At 28.1% G+C, this 17,389-nt stretch overlaps 1 protein-coding gene and 1 long non-coding RNA gene across 2 annotated transcripts in view; one reads left to right on the top strand and one right to left on the bottom strand.

Moving 5' to 3' along the window:
* Positions 1-314: 314 nt before the first annotated feature.
* The window catches only part of LOC122269370 (uncharacterized), a 107,369-nt gene continuing 90,294 nt past the window's right edge, over positions 315-17,389 (top strand). Inside the window, exon 1 of the mRNA XM_043042117.3 lies at positions 315-2,346. Within this exon, the coding sequence (XP_042898051.1) occupies positions 834-2,159 (1,326 nt within the window). The 5' untranslated portion in view covers positions 315-833 and the 3' untranslated portion in view covers positions 2,160-2,346. The remainder of the gene's footprint in view (positions 2,347-17,389) is intronic.
* LOC107443691 (uncharacterized) overlaps positions 4,173-17,389 on the bottom strand; it is a 74,088-nt gene continuing 60,871 nt past the window's right edge. Inside the window, exons 3-4 of the long non-coding RNA XR_001584017.4 lie at positions 9,296-9,447; positions 4,173-5,177 (exon numbers count right to left, since the gene is read on the bottom strand). This is a non-coding gene — a long non-coding RNA (uncharacterized LOC107443691). The remainder of the gene's footprint in view (positions 5,178-9,295; positions 9,448-17,389) is intronic.

Genomic DNA, 17,389 nt, shown 5'->3' with positions numbered 1-17,389 from the left:
AAAGACTAACCAAAAACTGTTTTCGTTTTTATTATTCAAGGGAAAAAGTTAGTGATCGCGTGTTTAGTTTACTCTCTCATGGGATTTTTCCAAAGAGGCTGGGAAAAAATTAAGCAATATCGATAAAAAAAGAAACACAAATTCAGAGCACATATACAGCGACATATATCATATATGGTTGAACGAAAAGGAAACTAACAAGTTGGACTGAAGTAAATAAAAGTTCCGATCTATATGCAAATGCGAAGGACAGGAGATTAGAGGCGGGAGTTAATCCTGCATCCCATTTGAGGTCAGGCGCGGTGAACGGGGGGCTTATTGCATCACGAGCGCCTTTTTAGCTCTGCGAGAGGGAGGTATCAGTGGGCGCATGCGCACCCCTTTCTTCATTTCTCCGTACTTGGACCAAGGCGGAGGATTCGCAGGAAAGCTTTAGATCCGCCGGTGGCCTCATAAGCGCACGTGAGAGGTGCCCGTCCCACAAATATTGCTTACCCGATCACAACAACAGCAACTACCCCGTCTAAACGAAAACGCTGCGAAGAACGCTTTGTCTTGTTGAGGATTCTGCCTGAAGTCCCATCTAGTACTTTTAGAATATCATATTAAACATTTGAAGAAGATTCTCTGGGGGTCGTCGTGTCCGGTTGCGGTCCAGTTTGTCGCCCTCCTATACTGCCCAGTACATCTTTTTATACCTATAATTGATATCACATTGGAGCACTTAGCGCGGAATTAGTTTTGCCCCTCCTCCTAAGTTTGCAACTAAAAAAAAATATTTTTTGCCGACTTTCGAGTTGCCGACTGCTGTTTGACACAGTAATAGAAGCGAAATGAATAGCGCGGCTGTCATTGGCAGGCAACTGCGTCAGCAAAACACAGGAAGAGGTGCACCCCCTCCCGGTAAGGGCCGGCAACGAGCTTTTTCACACCAGCCCCTCACAAATGCCCAACTCGCGCAACTCCAGAAACAAAAGGAGGAGGAAAAGAAAAAAGTTAGCACTATACAGAGCATTCGAAACAAAGTAACCGTCCAGTGTTTATGGCTTACTTGTAAAGCCCTAAGTGGTGGAATGATTTTGCTGATCATCGGTACCACGATGTCTGTCGTGGGATTCTATGCAGATACTTTGTCCACAGAGATCAGAGAGTCTGGTAACAGTACCATTGAGGTGACTGATAGAGATCGTCAATATCACCTGCACAACCTAACCTATGTAGGACCAGTTATTATGGGTCTCGGTGGCTTTTTCATTGTTGCCGCATTTGTTTTGACTTTTGAAACTCATGACGACCGCTCGAAGGTTGTTCCAGTAACCGATGATCATGCATCAACCGATAATTCATTACTCACAAGCCTGTTAATTGATGATAAAAAAGATAAACAGAATGGACCTTCTTCAAGTGGACCATACTTATGTGTTCCACAAGCTTTTGATGTGCCACCTCAACCCCTCAGAAAACAATCTGTGACTTTAGCAAACGGTAAACCAGGAAAAATCACTCCGATTAAAGAAGATGTTAGAACAATTATAAAATCAAAAGCGAGTGAATCAACTGGTGCCAGAAAAAAAGATCACACGACAATAGAAATCGCTGCAGCAACTTGCTCTAGTAAAGGAGCCAAACCACCCCCTGCCTATCTGCCTATAATGAAAAGAGAATATAGTACAGGGCCAAATGGGAGAATGAGAAATCGAGAACTAATGATGATGCAACTGTGCCTCGATGAATTTGTTCCATCTCCTCAAGATATAGAAATAATTGATCCTGATGGTTGTGACACTCCTCGTCGGGACAATGGCCCAACATCTTCAATGGACATGGAAGTTTATGTTTCAAACTGTCCTATAACTGTACGTGTTCAGATTGAACCTCGACATTTGGCTTCAATGGAAAGTGATGGTTTATCAGATAGTGACATATCCGACCCCGGAGAAATAGCTCGAATTTCAAGGTGTGATGTTGATTTTCCAGAACAGCAAATGCCATTACTGGGCCGATGCAGCCCGGCTTTCTCGTCCCCGGAATTCCGGAGAGGGGGAAGCGCAGCTCCGCTTCTCAAACGGGACTCCAGCCGCAGATTTCCTCTTCTAAGGCAAGGTGCTCTGGACAGCGGTAGAGGACTTGATGTCCAAACTGAGACTAGTCTCGCATAATTTTACCTTCATTTCATGTTCTTTTATTTTGAAAGGCTGTTGTTCAATGTTTAATTAAGCCAAAGATGATGATAGACTCACTTCTGCTTCTTGAGCGAAGCGTACTTGTGTCCATTGTAACCGTCTATCGCCAACTGTGTCAAATGTTTATATCCTTCATCAAAAAATCATTTCCATTCTCAACAGGGTAAGTACATGATTTTTTTTAAAGTAATATTTTATTCAACTATTTGTAATCATAATTTGTATTATTTTTACAAATGTTATTATTATTTTTTAGATTATTAATATGTTATATATGTTTGTGTCATCATTATGCAAGTAATAATTATTTCTCATTTGAAGTTTGATTCGCTTTGATTGAGTTGATAGTGCGAGTTATCTATATACATTTTATACATATTAGTTCCTTACATATTTTATACTTGCAATTAATTATAACTCTGCTCATTTCGTGCACTTCCTCTTAGTGTCTTTCAAATATTCGAAAATACTAAAAATTTATTAAGTTCTGTAAAAATAATGGGGTGTTGCATCAAATAAAAATCAAAATAACAATTTTAAAATAAAGGAGTTTTAAACCTAAAAAAGTTTAAAATCCGAGTTGTAAAAACTATTTATTCAATACCTTTTAATTAGTTTCTGAAATTTGAACTTTAAAAACAAATTAACTTTAAAATAATTAATTTATGTTTTGAAGCAAATAATTATATTAAATTTAATTTGAATTGTGAGATAGATGATACTTTAAGAATGATTTTTTGTAAGTTATTTTAGGTATATTATGTGTCGCGTTCTTATTATTAATTACGTATTAATTTTCTTTAAAGAGAAATAAAGGAGAAATACAGACAAATAGAGCATTCAATTAAAATAGATTTCTACTTTAAATTATTGATTATATATTCTTTCCTTACATTATTTTTTAGTGGAAATTCTTATCATCAAACTATATCTTTTACTCTATCAACCCTGTAAAATTAAACTTCATAATTAAATACTAAACAACATATGTCTTGTAAATAATTTATGTGCATACCTACACATACATGGATAACAATGAAAATTATTAACAACAATAATTAACAATTAAGTTTCAAAGAGGACAATGCTATTAACATTATATAATAACGATTATATATTAACAAAGATAACAATGCTATAACATATTATAACAATGCCAAAGATAACAATGCAGTTTGAATTATTTGCTGTTTATTAGAAATAAAAAAAATAAATGTTTTTTTTTAATAATATTGTTATAAAATCCAATTTCAAATTATTATGAATGGTTTCTTAATGTACTCCAGGCACAGTAAATATTCTATAATTCTAATAAAATAGCTGTAATTATTACTAATATTAAGTTGAAGACTGGTTGTCAAATTTGATATTATAAATCGTATAATGTATATTTATATTGGCTGGATGAGAAAAAAATATTCATTACATTATAGCTATATATTAATGAGATATTAAGAAATTTATGAAATTGAGGTGATTTTTCTCCCCAATACACTATTTCCCCAACTAATAACATGGATAAACTGGTTTTGTTATGCGGAGAAGACTGCAAGTTTAAATACGACTTTTTACATACAGAATAGTCAGTGAGTTAAAAGATACATGCGGTTTTGTATACAAAATAATATGTATTACAAATATTGAAATAAATTATATGGTATGCAAATGTAATCCTAGATTTCATATAATTTTTATCTGAATAAAGCATATAAGCATTCAATATACACAAATAAATTGGGAATTAAGTATTTTAAAAATAAAATTGTTTTGTTATTTCTTATTACATTTAATTTATAACTTCTATACAATTGAAATGAGTTTAGCTTAAATAGATTTTTAATATGTTTCACTTTCTAATCTCATTTAAACTAAAATTTTAAAACATTGACACACAGAAAGCAAAACTGAAAAATTTCAAATGATGAAGAATGTTTATCCAAAATTTTTATTATTACATTAAATTAAGAACTGTTACTGAGAAAACAGAAATTTATGCATGTAATGAAAAACAAAAATTTTGAGAAGACATTTCCTCAAACCACAATAGTTATTTTATGAAAATTTCTGATAAAGACTTTTTCTATAATTACTGCAGAAAATAAAGATGATTAATTCCCAAAAATAAAGAATAACAAAGGAACACAAATTTTTAAATTTAAAACAATGCTTGTTATTAATATTAAATTAAAGCAATTTATTAAAATTTTTACTCTATCAATATTATGCATCAAGCATAAGATTAAAAAAAAAATAAAGTGAATTAAGTTTTAACAAGGATTTTTGTTTTCCTTGTATAAGTAGCTTTTTTATGTGTTATTTTGATTTCAATTGATGATTCTTTCCCTGAATATTCCATAATATGACACATTTATAAGTTCTTCACACCTATGGTTTAATCAGCATTGTTTTCAATGAGTTGAACGACAACTCAGTATGTTGATTAAATATCATGCAAAATACTTCGTAAATGTTCCTTACTGGAAATGGATTTAAATTCTATTCTAACCAATAATTTTGAATTCTCTAATTTATTTCAATATACTTCACAGACTCGGCAAATGATAAAAGTTATCGTTATCATTAGTCATAAAGCTTTATTTGTCATACAGCAATCATAGCCTTATTAAAATATAATAATTTCCGATAGATATAATTACAAGCTATACGATGAGCAAAGTCTTGGTAATTTTCGTATAGTACTTGTATCATAGATTTAAAAGTATATTTTAATGTGTATTTTTTGAGTGCTATTTTGATTTCAATTAGTGATTTCTTCATTGAATTTTCTTTAATAAGAAATACTTATAAGTACTTCATATCTATGATTTAATCTACATTATTTTCAGTGACTTGAATCACTTACTCAGTATGTTGATTTAAAATGATGCAAAATGCTTCGTAAATGTTCCTCACGTGAAATAGGTGTAAATTCAATTTCAACAAAACTTTTCAAATTCTGTACTTTATTTCAATATACTTCACAGCTGCACTATTCTGCAAAGAATAAAACTTTGTTATCCTCAGTCATAATATTCAGTTTATCAAATATTAATCGTAGCTTGCTTGAAATTTAATAATTTCTTATATTTATTAATTGCAAGCTGTACTATAAACTAAGTTTCATTTTATTGTAATTGTATTATTAATTTTATTGTGTATTTTAAATTGTTAAATTAAATCATTAGATAATAAAGAAAGCTCTTAATTTATGGCTTGAAAAATAGTTCAAATTATGTCCATTTTGTTACATGTTTGTATTGTACTTGCTAATTCTTTATACTCCAAGTGAAAACGTACAAAATTGTTGTTTTAAGAACATATTTTATTTACAATTAAACGCATGAATACATTTTATGTTAGTTAATTTTTTGCAAAATTTGCAAACAAAGCGCGTTTCATAAACGTGCATTTTAATTATTATTATAATAAATATTAATAAAATCGTTCATCTAAAATTGAATGTAAATTTCGTTTTGGCATTCTGTTAGCTAAATATCTAAAATAATAAATTTTCGATGGCGTTTCTTCTTAGTGTATTAGTTTTTTAATCTTTTGTAAAAACTGCATAGTTTAAGAGTTTAGATTTATTATTTATGAATATTTAATTATTGAAATGAAAAAATATAATTTGTACTCAAGGAGATAACGAAAAACATATCAGAGAAACATATTTTTAAATAATATATTAAATTATTAAACCGTATTCATATCAGTCAATACCTTACAGAAAAAGTAAATAATTCTTAATTATTCTCATTTACAATAAAAACTAATAAAATAATTCAAGTGTTAACTTTAATAGTTCTTTTTAAAGTTGTAAATATAAAATGATAGTTAATTTTCAGCCTTAATCCTGAAATGTACTTATTAGTAAAACTAAACATAAAAAAAAAAAACATACACTCTACTCAGTATCTCATATGCTTGAGATAATTAGCCTGCTTTTAGACGTGGAATAACGAAGACTAGAATTTCCGAACGAAAAAGAAGAGATTTTTGCTTCAATTAATGCTTTAATTAATTCGGTTAGAGAACAGGCTAATTTATTTGGGTTTCTGATTTCCAAGGGGAAAATTTTTCAAAATCTTTAATACTTCATTAAACAGTTTTCTTTAAAACTAAAACCGGTGTAAGCGCATTTTAATTATATATATATATATATATATATATATATATATATATATATATATATATATATATATATATATATATATATATATATATATATATATATATATATATATATATATATATATATATATATATATATATATATATATATATATATATATATATATATATATATATATATATATATATATATATAAACTAAAAATAATCTAACAAAGTAACTTAAAATTGTATGTAATTATTACTACTTTTGTCCTAGAGTCTCAGAAACGTGTCAATAATACTGCACATTTTCTAATTCATATCGTTTTAAACATACTTAAAGGTAGTAATATTACACTGAGGAAAAGTATGGTCAAAAGTTCCAGAATATGGTAAAATTTACTGTATTTCTGGGTCTATAGGAAGACCAAAAGATCAGTAATTTTTACCGAAGCATTTTGGGAATCATTTTGGTAAACAAAGCAATAAAATTGATTTTTATAGTATGTGATAAAATTTGGTTAACTTAGTAAAATTTCATATTATTAAAATGATACTTCAGAGCTTGACATGAGCATTATTTATTCAGTTAAATTTACTTACCACTTTTGCATTTTTTACCAAATGGGTGGGTGGTAATAAGAACTATAATTTTTAAAACTAGAAGTTCCGGTAAAACTTCTACCTTATGAATGAAAAAATTATCAAATGAATGGTATAAACACTGTATATTTTGTTTTGTATCCTTCGTCTTATTGTTGATGTAAAACTTTTAAATTAAGTTAACTACTATTATTAAACTTGTACTAGACCTTATGCTAATACCTTTAAGGAAAAAGTCGAAAGTAATTTAATGTTAATTTGAGTGCTTAAAATACATTACTTGTTTTTATATTTAGGTATATATTTGGTATATATATCTTTAGGTACATATATCTTTTAGTTATTTTTTATTAGGCTAAAAGTTATATTATGATATGGCATAAGATATTAAATGAGTTTGAGTTAAGTTAATACTAATTAAGTATGAAATTATTTGGAGTTCCTTTGTAGGAATGGAATGCAATTATTTAAAAAAAATGATTGGAATGTTTACATTGTTTTTTTATGTAATGAATTATAAATTGAGTGGACCTGATACGCAATACATTTCGTAGTATTACTCAAAACAGATCGTTCCTAATACCTAAAATCTAATGTTTATCTATTTAATATAATTACTTAAAATAAATTAAACGATACAAATAATTATTGGAAAAAATTAACATATCATTCAATTCCGTTTTTAAAGGCAAATATCTAAAAAAAATTCAACCGTACAGCAAAATTATAAAGAAATAAAATTGTGGTCCTCGATTCCTTGCCCTTCCATCACAAATATAAACTTTTTTCAACGATTAGTAGATAGCTATTTCATTATTTGTCCCGATGACTTAATAAGTGTTCAATTTGCATTAAATATATGTATTCATAGGACAAAGAGAAATCATACCTGGGCAAAGACTTTAAAGCAACATTTATTGAATTGTTACGCTGGTACGTGCTGTTGCTAAAATCGTGGCATAATTTATTAAATTCTGAATATTATTATATTTTTATATTAAAACACTCAAAAGTATAATGTGCTGATATTTTAATGAAACAATCTGCGAGGATTAACTGAACTAAGATTGTATAAATGTAAATAATTTTGTGAATTCGTTTGGTATGGTATAAATATTTCTTCAATTTGAAATTTTAATACGTTAGTAAAAATTGCTATAGATTTAGGTTTAGGGGTCCTTATACTTCACAATCAAATTTTTTATTGCCTTTATAAATTTTAAATATTTACATATACATTACTATAAAAACCGTATATTTTATTTATTCTATTCATATTGAATTTTGTTTCTATTATATTTTTTAGATAAAATGCAATAGTTCATAAGGTATTTTGGCGTTAACTGATATTTATTAAAAAATATGTTTGAATTTACTATAACATAAATTTGCAACCATTTTGATTATATCTGTGACTGAGGTAAAATATTGAATGAACGGAAACTTTAGTTAATATTGCTTGTTAATAAATCTAATTATTGTTTTGGTTATAACAACAGACATTTATTGTGTTGTTAGAATTTTCATTCTAAAATTACAGTAACATAACCGGCAGCGACCTGTTCACCCAATTAACCGTAAAGTTTATAGAAAAGAACATTTTTTACTTTTATCGTTTTGAAGTTGTTTACAACCAGTATGTTTGAAAAACCATGAAAACAAACGATATGATTTTGAACCATTTACAACCAGCATGGTTTCAAAACCGTAAAAAAGAGAAATTTAACTGGACTTTGGAGTTAGGTATTTTGTTAGGTAATGGACATTGGAGTTAGGGTGTAGTTGAGTTGTATTTTATAAAATGAACCGAGGAATGGGGTTTAATTAGTTTATCTGGCTGTTTTACACATCGTAAGAGATGAGAAATACTGTACTTTTTTTATTGAGCAGCTTTATGGTGCTTCTTTCTATGCGTGAATGAGAGTAATGTACTCTAATAGTCCAGGGTCTTAAATTGGGGAGTGTAGGACACTGGAAACTCTTCATGCGTTGAAGGAAAGGAGGAGATATTGTGATGTCAACATTCGAACCCCCGTTCTGTCGGTCATGAGATTGACAGATTAGCCCTCTCGGTTATAGTATGTACTTATCTGCAGGGAATTAAGTGGGTTCGCACAAACTAGGTGGATCTAGTTTGTGCTATGATATTCCGGTTGTTTAGCTGTATTAGGTGAAAACAGTTAACAATCGGTTTTCTCACATTTACAATTTTGAATACCATATTATTTATGTTTATTTGACTGATTTGCTTAAATATGGTAAATTCACAATTAAATAAATTTTTATTTGATCTTCTTTCTGATAACTATCTGATTTCGAATAATGTTGTTTGAAACAGTCTTTCCGACTTTTAATTTATTTTAAAAAAATCATTTAAAGAAAAAATATTCGATTACTTTTTCTAACTTTTCTTAAAAGAAGAGGGCATGCAAATGAGAAAATGGTATCTGGAACTGAAACCTTTGTAAAGGGCTGAGTTTCAAGAATTGATGATCGTGGGTACCAAAACATCTGCGGCAATTCATTTGAATAGATCCTCTGCTCGAAACTAGAGAAAAGAAGAAAAAAAAATATTTGAATTGCACTCTTACACTAAAGAAGAACGAGAAAAATCTTATTATGGCAGTGTGAAATAAATGGTAATTTATATTATTGGAATCCATTTTACACATGAAGAAAAAAACTTTTATATACACTATGTGTTGTATAAAAACAGAATTAACTTAAAGTTATGCCGCTGCGTATCAAAAACTGACGGATCATAAGCCATAAAAAATGAGTTTGGTGTTAAAATATATTTAAGCAAGTTTGATTTGTTTTCATTCTCCATCGTTTCATTTTTAGTTTTGTAGTTAGGCATTTTTTTAAGTATAACTTTAAAAAAACTTGCAAAAATGGGGAATATTACTGAAAAACAACGAAATATAGAACTTTTAAAGCATAAAAAAATATTTTCGTTTTTTTTTAATCTGTTTTTGAAATTTTAGGATATAGTGAAATACGAATATTTAATCTAAATTGCGTTTCAAAACCTCCAAATATATAAGAAAAGATTAATTTCGTTTTTTTTTATGAAGCATTGCTTTTTTTTTAAATCTTTTAAATATTTAAAGATGCAGTGAAAAATTTTCTAAATTTTGAATAAAAATACTATTCTTTTTAGTTAAAAAATAAATAAAATAGGAAATATACGAAAATAATAAAGCAATTTAACAAAAATAATTGAAATATTTAAAACAATAACAATAAATTTTGTTTTAATTGTAATAATTATTAAAAATTTCCTTTTTGATATTTAAGCAGCAAACATATTTTATGATTATTCAATTTTATGATCCACATTTTATCTATGTTTTATGATTATGTGATTATTTCAAAAAAGTACAGCAATAATAACGCATTAGCATATATAATTAATATTATAATAATAGTGTCATAAGGGAAAAATTAGTTGAATATGATAATACTTTGTAAATGAATAGGGTATAAAATATATTCGCAATTTAGTAATAGTGATAATAGTAGCTGTGGGCGGAGTATGTTATAGCAATGTCAACCTTCGTCTGTAATAAGTTGCCCCAACATAGAATCGAGTTAATATGTCTTATATACAAGCGAATTGGAATTTAATAATGTAGTGATGGACTCGCTACAATACTCCCCCTCTAGAAATTTATCTGCGATAGAATTCGATAAACAGATACTTGTTGATTCATTGCTGTTTTTTGTGAGAAGCCGGAAGAACTGTATTAAGATCCCCGGACTTTGAATTATAATCGTAAGAGGTGTATTAAGTTCACGGTCGTGGTTGCTCTTGTGTTGCCATTACCAGTCGAATGTATACTGGCCGGCGTTGTGTGTGATAGAAACTGAGTATCAACAGTACGAGGAGTACAATGTTGCATTCACAATTAGAAAGTAAACTGTTTAATGTGGACCATCTATTGAAGAAGGAGTATTCAAATCAAACTGGGAGTGTCTGGCGGAGTAGGCGTGTTCAGATCACATCCTTATATCATCAATGTGGGAGGAGTATGTTATCAACAATGTCAACATTCATCTACGGAAAGGTACCCCAACATAGAATCGAGTTAACATGTCTTATATACTAGTGAATAATCACTTAGTAATTGGTAGACACGCTACAGTTGCGATGATATATCGTGCTAAATTCTATGCTATATTATATGAACAATTATAAATTTTACTGTATAATATAGCAAATAAAAAATGTAACCTGGGAAGGCATGTTCTTTCCTGCCTTGCAACTTGTCCCTAAGAACGATTTTGTACCAATGGTTGTTTTAAATTGATTTCTAAGATGTCATTTCCTTGTGATTTTGGTTACAGAAATTTTTATTATTAAATTGAAGTCTGTCAGGAATTAAAGGTTCTTATTCAAAGGTTCACACATTCTGCTGTCTTTCTGTAGTCGTTGGCGTCGACATCATTTGTTGATCTAACTTATATATTTATTATATTTCATCCTATCCCTTTCTCAACGTCTTATTATTACAATTTAGATTAGACTCAACAAAGTTTTAACAAAATAGGATCGTATTTCATTTCGCCCTTCGAAATATCTATTTTATTGCAACAACTAGGTCTAAGTAACTAATACCACTGAATATATTTCTACTGTTGAATGCTATTTAATTATTTGCCTTCTAAAATTGCAGGAAAATAATTAGCGGCAGGCTTTGAAATCGCTTACATTTAGTACAGTTAAGAAACCATGAATACAAAACTTCACGTTTTTTAATTTTTGCCTTGAATGGTTTCACTATCATAACTGGCCATAGGAGCTAGACTTTTGTCACTTTATGGACATTGTAGTTAAGCTGTGGTTGAGTTTTGCTTCGTTAAATGAACCATGGAATGTGGTTTTATTAGTTTATCTGGTTGTTTCACCTATGGTAAGATATGGGAAATGCTAGTCTTTTTTTTGCTAAGTAGCTTTATGGTGCTGCCATACACGCGTGAATGAGAATATTGTATTTTAATAATCCAGGGTCACAAATTTAAATGTGCAGTACGCAAGAAACTCTTCATGTACTAAAGGGAATTGATGAAATATTGGGATGTTATCGCTGGGACTTGAACCTCCATTCTATCAGTCATGAAATTGACAAATTAGCCCTCTTGGCTATAATATGCATCCAGCCGCATGGAACTAAGTGGCTTCATTATGTGAGCCTATTTGGTGAAATAAAAATTCTGGTTGTTAAGCCGTATTAAGTGAATGCCGTTAATAAACTGTATTTATTACAGTTACAGTTTGAATACTATCTTATTTATTGTAATTTGACTGTTTTGTTTGAATATCCTAAAGGAGCAATTAAATAAATTGTTATTTAGCCATTTTAAAAGTTATTATTTTGTTATGAAAAATGCACCCTTTTTAGTACATATAAGCCGCCACGATAGTATTTACCCTAAAATATATCAGGCTATAAAAAACCTTAGGCGAATATCTGTCTGCGGCTCTACAAGCAGTGTTTCACGTATAAATGAACACCAGGTACGCCGTACACAATCTATAGCAATGGTATACAGACTGCATCATTCTTTTATTGGAATCACTCAGTATCATTATTTAATCTAAATCTCCCTTTTCTCCATACCCTATGTGTTTTTGGTACTTAAAATACACAAATAAATATGAAAAAAAGCTGGGTTGATAATCTAGTTTTGTAACATAAAATGGCTGTTTTATAAACCTTAAAAATTATATATATATATATATATATATATATATATATATATATATATATATATATATATATATATATATATATATATATATATATATATATATATATATATATATATATATATATATATATATATATATATATATATATATATATATATATATATATATATATATATATATATATATATATATATATATATATGTATATATATTTATATATATGTATATATATATATAAAAGATTTTAGTAAATTCCTATATACTTTTTTTCCCTTTAGTGAGTGAAAAAGTTCACTGAATTCGGAAAACATTTAAGTGACACTAAACCGTAATAATAAATAAATAAAAGCATCTCATTACAAAATTGTTTAATGTGCAGTGAAATATATGCATACTTGCTCGATAAAAAATGTTCTATCTAGGACAGTTTCTAATATCTAATTGTAACAGGTATGACAAAAAATTTCAATTTAATTTTAAATTTTTTTACTGAAAGTGTTATGTGGCACGAAACGCTATATATTTTAAAAATATATGAAATATTAATTTCTTTGAGCTATACGGAACTATAAAATATATATGATTAATATAAACTGTATGCAATAGACACTTTAAAGCACAAGTTTGATTAGATAGAATAATTTAAATTCTTTCAACTGAAAATATTTATAAAAAGAAAATAATTTTAAATTGTTTTGATGTAAAGCTGCTTGCTTGCATCCTATTATTTTGTAAAACACGTTTCCAACGATTTCAAAAGCAAAGTAGGGCGTATTTGAATTTTCATAGTGGTAGGTTTCAATGAAAGGTTTTTGTAAGAAAATAATTGAAGAGATTCTCTGGGGGAAAAGAAATACTTTAGGTAAGGAAAATTTTATAATAAAGTTACTTTCTTTGGTGGTGGTGAAATTTCTTAAATTGTAGTCTTAACCAAGTATGTTGAATGTAAAAAAAAAAACCAGAGATAACGAACGATACCAAACAATTTCTTTGGAATTGAAATATTATGCAATTTAATTTGACAGCAACAATGTTTTTTACCTCAAAAATAAATCATATAATACAAAACGGAATATTCATATTTTAGGAATATTTTTATTCCCCTTTCAACATATAAAAGTCTTAAAAAATGTTTCTTGGGATTTTGTAAGCATTCTGATTTAAAAGGAATTTTTCTGGTATGCTAATTTAGCTTCAAATTTAAAAAGTGACACAAATAATCAGAGAGGATATTTTATAAAACCTATTTAACACATCGCCATTTAGTATGTAGGAGAATTCATCATTCAGTCTGTAGGTATCAAATTCCCTAAGATCAAGATTTGTTTACCGACAGAAAAACAAATAAAAATATAGAGAATGTGATATTATAAAATCTTTTATTGTCAAATTAAACACGAAACTACTCATCCATACAGTGGAGCAGCGTAAAGTTACAATTCGAAAGCAATTAAATTTAATTATTAAAATGCATATTTAACTTATTTAAAATTCAGCCATTAAATAGCTAACTGAAAATATTTTTCCGAATACAATCTTTTCTTGTTCATTATTTTTATAGTAACGTTTAAAACTAATTAACATAAAGTGTCTTTTTATCGGCATACAATACTATTGCAGTTGTTGATAAATATCGTGTTCTTGTTTATAGCAAAGAAATTGTCAAATAATGCTAAAGAAGTATGCCATTCTCCAATACTTTTGCATTAAAGCAACCTTTTAGCCATAAGGAAAATTGAAAAAGCATTAATCAAGAGAAAACTACTATTTACATTATTTATGATTTATAGACCACAGCCTTAGGCTTATCAATATATTTACTAGAAATTTGACTTTGATCAAAGCAATTTAAGTTCACATTATTTTTTTGTTTGACTGCACAATTGGTGTTTTTCTGCGTCACACATAATTTATTTAATGTGTTCTGATCATTGAAAAATGCAGTGGTCAATATATTAATGATTTTAAAAAATTTCAATGTTTGCTTTTAAGAAAGGCAAACATGCACCGGGAAAAAGGTTCAGGTAAAATCACAGTACTGCATGATTAAGACATTTCTGGTTAGAAGAAAAGCGTAATTCTAGTTGATAAAACCAAAATATACGAGATTTAAACAATTTATTTGCTAAATTTTCATATGGTAACCGTTCACCATAAATTCCGGTTTCAAAATTTTTTTTTCTTACTATCTCACATTTAGTAAAAATTACAACACCGAAAAGTAGATTTAGCAGAATCAATGGTTTTTATACCATGCTCTAAGGTATCATGATAAAATTACCAAATTTTAGCACGCATTATAAAACCTTATTTCACTATTAATTTTACTAAAATCATTACCAAAGCACTTCGGTTAAGAATATTGATATTTTTGATGCTGCTGTAAAGCCAGAAACATGGTAAATTTTACTATATATTGGTGATTTTAACTACAATTTTCTTTTCTTCTCAATATAAGTTTTAAATGTATATAAAATAATTTTTAAGGTTTTGAGTAAATGATTCTTAAGACCATATTTATTTATTTGTCTTTCAATTTAATCGGGTGTTTTTCTCTAATTTATGATTTATATTACAGCAAAACTGTCAAAATCATGGAAAAAATAACTAGATTAATAAGATTGTCAATTCTCAGAGAATCTTTTTCCAGCTTGGAATTTATCCAAAACTTATTTTTCCGAAAGAATGTTTTAGCGCTCTAGAATAAACAACAGACGTCGATAATAATTGAATTGTCCTAAGTTACCGGCTGATGTTTTGGTTCATGGTCTTGGAAAATGTGTCAGCAAAAACATCCATAGTCTTCTGTTTCTGGCACATTAATTTTTTACTTCTTAACTGAGCATTTTGTCTTAGAGTTACTTTAGCCTTTTTATTTTTACTTTTTTGCGTAAGTGATGTATTTACTGTTTTTTTCCCCTCTATATTTTGATTTGCTGATCTTGTTATTTATCTCCATGTTATTTATCTTCAATTTTGTGGTCACTTAATTTAAATTAATTTTAGTTGGAAGAAAATTAATTAACTATAAAATCTTAAGAGAAAGATGACAATTTTAAGACTGACTCATGTCTCTCATGGAGAAAAAATTACCGTGTTGTATAGTAATGACATTTTCAATAAAAAAACAACATAATTCAGGTTTTAAAAACCAACACATACGATATTTAAACTATTCATTTGGTCGTTTTTCTGTTCATATGGTAATGGTTTACAGGAAATTTTAGTTTCTAAAATTATAGTACTAGTTAAGCATTTAAAGTTAAAATACTGACATCACATATTTAGTAAATCATACAAAACTGAAAATTAAACTAAATAATTGGTTTTTATACCATAGTTTTAAGGTATCATGATAAAACGACCACACTTTACCTCATTTACTAAATTTTGCCATACATTATAAAACCATATTTTATTGTTGCTTTTACCAAAATCATTATCAAAGTGCCTCGGTGAAACAAGGTAAAATTTACCATATTCTGGTGATTTTGACCATACTTTTTTTCAGTGCAAGGATCGTTTTATTTTACACACATCGGTCTTAATTTTTGTTAAAGAGAATAGGGGAGAAAAAAAAACTATTTTAAAGATTAAATTATGTTTTCATTTACAAATATAAAGTGCTCCTGTAAATTATTTTATTGATTTAAATAAAAAGAATTCGTTAACTCTAATATATCTCCTTTTGAAAACATTAACATATATGTTATTCTTAAGTGTTGTGCTTTAACTTGATATTATTGTCGCTAAAATGGAATTTCTTTCATCGTTATAAAATTAGATCATTATATTTAATTATAACAATTTTACGAATTTGATATTAATTTTATTTTTAGTTGGTTTTAAACAACAGCGACGCAAAGTAAATATATTTAAGTTCAGATTAGGGGGGGGGGGACGAATTTTAAAAATAGTAATTGATTTTGGAATGTAGTAAAATTTGAATTTGAGATGCCGTATCTCTATTTTAACCCCTTGTTGCAGATGGTACACCGGTGTTCCTTTTATATATATCTTGCCATTCTAGTTACAAACGAAAAATATTTTTCATTGTAAAAAAAAGTCTAATAGTTAATAAAAAAATGTGTTAGATTGCTGGAATTATATACATGGAATTATAATATAGTACCTAAAAGAAAAGAATTGAAACTTCTTTTCTCATTCATATTCAAACAATTATCAATCATTGCCTTCGTAAATTAAAAAAATTTCTATGATAAATAACTGTTTTTCTTAGATCTAAATAACTGCAAGTAAGTGCAGATTCGAAAAATTATTGTTCGTAAGTGTTTGGAAGATTTTACTTTCAACGCAGAGAAAGACAGCGGTGCTTCATCTGTATTTCATGACCAGAAATTTTGATAAAAACTATTATTAAAATGATAAATATAATATTTTTCAACTTATTTTGATCTAAATAAGGAAAAAAGTATGTTTAATAAAAATTCGCGTCAAAAGGTTATTATAAGTCCCTGACAAGCTTAAAGAAAACTCTAAGTTTATTAAATCTATTAATCAATGTCATAATTTATTTTACTTGCATGATCTTTAATACATGACAAAAATTATGCATTACAACTATAAGAGAAAATGTAACTGCATTGAGTATAAAAGGAAGCAAACATGAATTAATTATTTATTGCATGTTTGATAATGCACCTTTTCTTTGAAGATCAATAGTATATTTATAAGTATTTTCTCTTCCTTGATTCAATACATCTGTCTTGGTATCACTGTCTAACCTGAAATATCACCCAAATATGATTGAAAA

The sequence above is a fragment of the Parasteatoda tepidariorum genome, chromosome 11, assembly GCF_982258835.1.
Source record: "Parasteatoda tepidariorum strain Cologne lab strain chromosome 11, Ptep-v5.0, whole genome shotgun sequence".
Classification (NCBI taxonomy): domain Eukaryota; kingdom Metazoa; phylum Arthropoda; class Arachnida; order Araneae; family Theridiidae; genus Parasteatoda; species Parasteatoda tepidariorum.
The sequence above is the reverse complement of the archived record's forward strand: the minus strand, read 5'-3'. Positions and strand labels throughout refer to the sequence as shown.